At 38.3% G+C, this 4,768-nt stretch overlaps 1 protein-coding gene across 1 annotated transcript in view; it reads left to right on the top strand.

Moving 5' to 3' along the window:
- The window catches only part of LOC105136091 (chaperone protein ClpB4, mitochondrial-like), a 7,169-nt gene extending 2,591 nt beyond the window's left edge, over window positions 1-4,578 (top strand). The window contains exons 6-10 of the mRNA XM_011041278.1: window positions 351-501; window positions 803-1,111; window positions 1,878-2,143; window positions 2,231-3,160; window positions 4,104-4,578. Of these exons, the coding sequence (XP_011039580.1) occupies window positions 351-501; window positions 803-1,111; window positions 1,878-2,143; window positions 2,231-3,160; window positions 4,104-4,400 (1,953 nt within the window). The 3' untranslated portion in view covers window positions 4,401-4,578. The remainder of the gene's footprint in view (window positions 1-350; window positions 502-802; window positions 1,112-1,877; window positions 2,144-2,230; window positions 3,161-4,103) is intronic.
- The last annotated feature ends 190 nt before the right edge of the window (window positions 4,579-4,768 follow it).

The raw sequence follows: 4,768 nt of genomic DNA, 5'->3' as shown, positions 1-4,768 counted from the left end.
CCCTCAATTTCACATCCATTGTTTATGGGTAATTTGATACGATTTTAAATTAGTTACATTTGCTAGATCTTTTTACATGCTCTAAATTGCATCTTGTTTTGTATTGACTGGGTAAACAATAAGAATTTTTTTAATGACTTGAATCAAATTCCTCTTATGGATTTAAATGGAAAGAGTTGGAAATCAAATATGATTATGAGGGATCTGAAATATTGGAGTTCATATTCTGGCCTGCGGATGTGCAATTAGATTCAGATTTGGATTTTGCAAGATACACCGATTTGTTTTGCTGACAAGCCTAAATTAATTTGAATAGAACTTTTTTATGCTTCAATTTTGTGTATGGACAGTTAATCTCCCTGGACATGGGTGCATTGGTTGCTGGTGCTAAGTATCGTGGAGAATTTGAGGAGAGGTTAAAAGCTGTGCTGAAGGAAGTTACTGCTTCAAATGGGCAGATCATATTATTCATTGACGAGATCCATACTGTTGTTGGTGCAGGTCAGTGCCGTGCTTCTGCTTGCTGTCTTCCTTTATTTACTAATAATTACTATGCAGGTTAGAATTAACCAACTATTTACTTAGATGCACCGTTAGAATTGGTGGTTTTAGATGCTTAATGCAAAACTTTTGAGTTCATATTCACAAGTGTGAGTTGGGTGTGTGTTTGCATGAGGTGAGATCAGCAGGCACTCTCAAATTGGCATATCAGTATGTAATTTTCTCTATGATGTCACAACTGTCTTAATTAAGAATTTATTCACTATTGACATGGGAGGCCTTCTTGATGATTTTCTTGCAGGGGCTACATCTGGTGCAATGGATGCTGGGAACTTGTTGAAGCCAATGCTTGGGCGAGGTGAGCTTCGGTGTATAGGGGCAACTACATTGAATGAGTATAGGAAATACATCGAGAAGGATCCAGCACTTGCACGAAGGTTTCAACAAGTGTTCTGTGATCAACCAGCTGTTGAAGATACAATATCCATTCTTCGCGGGTTGCGTGAGCGTTATGAGCTACATCATGGTGTTAAAATATCAGACAGTGCCCTTGTTGCAGCAGCAGTTCTTGCAGATAGATACATCACAGAACGTTTTCTGCCTGACAAAGGTAAAAATAAGTAACGAGAAAAAGAGAACTTTATTTTTGAACATTGGACATAAAAGGCGGGGCTGGTTTCTGTTAAATTTTATGCCTGCATCTGTGTATGGTGATAGAAAATAAACTATTTCCAGAGTTTCAGCTTCAATCTTTAAAATGAGTATGAAAGGAGAAAAATTCATTTTTCTATGGACGAGTAAGTCTTAGGCTTGCAACCACAAAGGTGCAATTTTAAGACTTGAGAGCAAGCACTTTATGCTAAAAAGTTTTGAGTATCTGACCGCTCTATTCTCCTCCCATTACTCCATTTCAGGATCATAATTGGATAATGGTATTCTTTTTCCATCTTTTCTTTCTTTTCGTTGCCACTTTGTTTGATGCATGTTGATAGCGTGTGATCTTATTGACAATGCACGAAAGCAATTAAAGCATTGGAGTGCACTCAATGCCCTCTATTAGTGGTCATTGTGGTGGCTAGCATGATATCTGACAAATAGGAAAATGAGAAGCATGATAACTGGAAAAGATGAGCACTCCTACTTACCTCCAAATAGAATAAAGTGAAAAAAGGGAGGGGGAGGCTGGGGAATAAGGAAGACTAGCAATTCACCTTTTGTTTTTTCAACTTTTTAAGGTTTCTAGGTGCTTAATGTTGCACTAGAATCTTCTACCATCATGGTCACTACCAAAAAATGTTTGATGCTGTACATTTTAGTTTGTCTCTGCCTGTGATCTGTTGACCTTTCTCATTATCTCTTTCTGATTTATTGTCCAGCCATTGACCTTGTTGATGAAGCGGCTGCAAAGCTGAAAATGGAGATCACTTCTAAACCTACAGAGCTGGATGAAATTGATAGAGCTGTGTTGAAGTTGGAGATGGAGAAGTTGTCTTTGAAAAATGACACTGATAAAGCATCAAAAGAGAGGTTGAGTAAGCTTGAACATGATTTGGAAGAACTTAAGCAAAAACAGAAAGAACTAAATGAACTTTGGGATCGTGAGAAGGATCTCATGAATCGAATACGATCCTTAAAAGAAGAGGTAAGTCTTTGTTTGTTATTGATTGACTGACCTCAAAGTTATCCTCATACCTTAATTTTTTGTTGTACTTTTTAAAAATGCTTGTAGATTGATAGAGTCAATCAAGAGATGGAAGCTGCTGAGCGTGAATATGACCTGAACCGTGCTGCTGAGCTCCGATATGGAACTATAATGTCCCTTCAACGCCAGTTAGAGGAGGCTGACAGAAACCTTTCTGAATTCCGAAAGTCTGGAAAGTCTTTGCTTCGAGAAGAGGTGACTGATTTTGACATTGCTGAAATTGTAAGCAAATGGACTGGTATACCTGTGTCAAACCTTCAGCAATCAGAGAAGGAGAAGCTAGTTTTACTGGAAGAGGTGCTACACAGGAGAATAGTTGGTCAAGATATTGCAGTGAGGTCAGTGGCAGATGCCATCCGGCGTTCAAGGGCAGGGCTATCTGATCCAAATCGTCCGATAGCTAGCTTTATGTTCATGGGCCCCACTGGTGTGGGCAAAACTGAGCTTGCAAAGGCCTTAGCCAGTTTCCTCTTTAACACTGAAAATGCTCTAGTAAGAATAGATATGAGTGAATACATGGAAAAGCATGCGGTTTCACGCTTGGTGGGGGCCCCACCTGGTTATGTTGGCTATGAAGAAGGTGGGCAACTCACTGAAGTGGTTCGTAGAAGGCCATATTCTGTAGTACTGTTTGATGAAATTGAGAAAGCACATCATGATGTGTTCAACATTCTGCTACAGTTGTTGGATGATGGAAGGATAACTGACTCTCAAGGAAGAACCGTTAGTTTTACTAATGCTGTTGTGATTATGACTTCAAACATTGGTTCCCATTTGATACTTGAAACTCTCAGTAATACACATGATACCAAGGAAGTTGTTTATGACATCATGAAAAAACAAGTTGTAGATTTGGCCAGACAACATTTCCGTCCAGAATTCATGAATCGTATTGATGAATATATTGTTTTCAAGCCTTTGGACTCCAAAGAAATCAATAGAATTGTTGAGATACAGGTAATAATTCTTTCCTATGGTAAACTCTCAGTTCGTTGTTTTGATTGCCTTTCTGTTTCCTTGTTGATTTAATTGCTGGGACACCTGAATGCATTTTCTAACCCACCTTGGTCACTAGAACTTTGGAATCCCTGCAACATGAAATTCTGTGGGATTCTTGGGAATAGGAGGAGGCTGATGTAATGTTGAGGTAGTCTTGTTGATTTCTTTTCCAGTTTCGTCACATTTTGTAATGAACATCCAGATAGAGAGAGAGGCCATCTCTCTATGAGCATTCTCTCATTTGCTTCTTGTTTATGGACCTCAGACGAGTTGGTTGATGAGGTCTGAATTCCAAATTATCCATGGAACATTGACATGGTGAAGGATTTTTTCTTTTCTTTTCTTTTTAAAAAAACTCACCTCTATAGAAAATAAGTGGTTCATCCATTTCAATGGCCAAGTTTCTAGCTTTTTGAATAACTTGCTGGTCTTGTATTGGACTCAAATTCATGAGCACGGTTATTGCATGTTTCTTGCTTGATGGTTTGCAGCATTCACGATTAGTGAAAAGGTATGAGAGAGATTGATCTGTAAATTATTTGCTGATCATGTTTCTTGCATGTTCTGATACCTGTCATATAATGAATGGAGAATTGGTCCAATCATGTTCTGCTGCCTATTATTTCTAGGCAGGTTTGACTCTCCAAGGCAATGGGCTCCCGTCCTGTCAGTGTATGATGCATCTGAGGTTGAACCATAAAATCTCTTGTTTGTGACACCATTGGTTTAAAGTTAATCAGCTCTTGTGTTCTTCGATACTCTAATATGTTTACATGAATGAAAATTTTAGAGACATGGGCCCCTGTGACTAAATGTGTGCTTCTTTTGTGTTTTGTTTTTTAATTGAACTGTCTCATAAACTATTTTGATCAGGATCTAACATTTCATTGTCTGTTGCTAGATGAATCGACTGAAAGAGAGGCTCAAACAAAAGAAAATCGATCTGCATTACACCAAGGAAGCCACCGACCTTTTGGGGAAACTGGGCTTTGATCCAAACTTTGGAGCACGGCCAGTTAAGCGTGTGATACAGCAGTTGGTTGAGAATGAAATTGCAATGGGAGTCTTGAAGGGAGATTTCAAGGAAGAAGATTCGATTATAGTTGATGCTGATGTAGCTTCAGATCTTCCTCCCCAGAACAGATTGCACATCAGGAAAATAGAGAGCAGTTCATTAAGAGAAGCCATGGTTGCCTGATAGATTTCCCTTTTGAAGTTGTAAGTATGTAATGCTTCGTTTTGTTTTAGCACAAACTTTCTAGACAGTATGGCAAGTTACTGTCTTTTCCTTTGCCTTTTATGTTTTTGCCCATTGTAAAAAGGAAATTACCAAGTAAGCGCTGTTAGTTCCATAGTTAAGTTCACGTTATTTATTTTTTTAAATAAAAACTTAAATCTTAATGGTAAATTCATCTTCTTGATTTAGGCACTGTTATTAAACCTGGCTCACCTGGTGGGTCTGGATCTCAAAAAAGGTCAACTTGAAATTGAGTTGATTTGACTTTACAGGTTAGCGTTTAAAACCCAGATGCCAATTGTTTTAGATTGTTTTATCTTTTTCCTGCT

This window comes from Populus euphratica, unplaced genomic scaffold, assembly GCF_000495115.2.
Source record: "Populus euphratica unplaced genomic scaffold, PopEup_1.0 scaffold51.1, whole genome shotgun sequence".
NCBI classification, from domain to species: Eukaryota; Viridiplantae; Streptophyta; class Magnoliopsida; order Malpighiales; family Salicaceae; genus Populus; species Populus euphratica.
The sequence above is the reverse complement of the archived record's forward strand: the minus strand, read 5'-3'. Positions and strand labels throughout refer to the sequence as shown.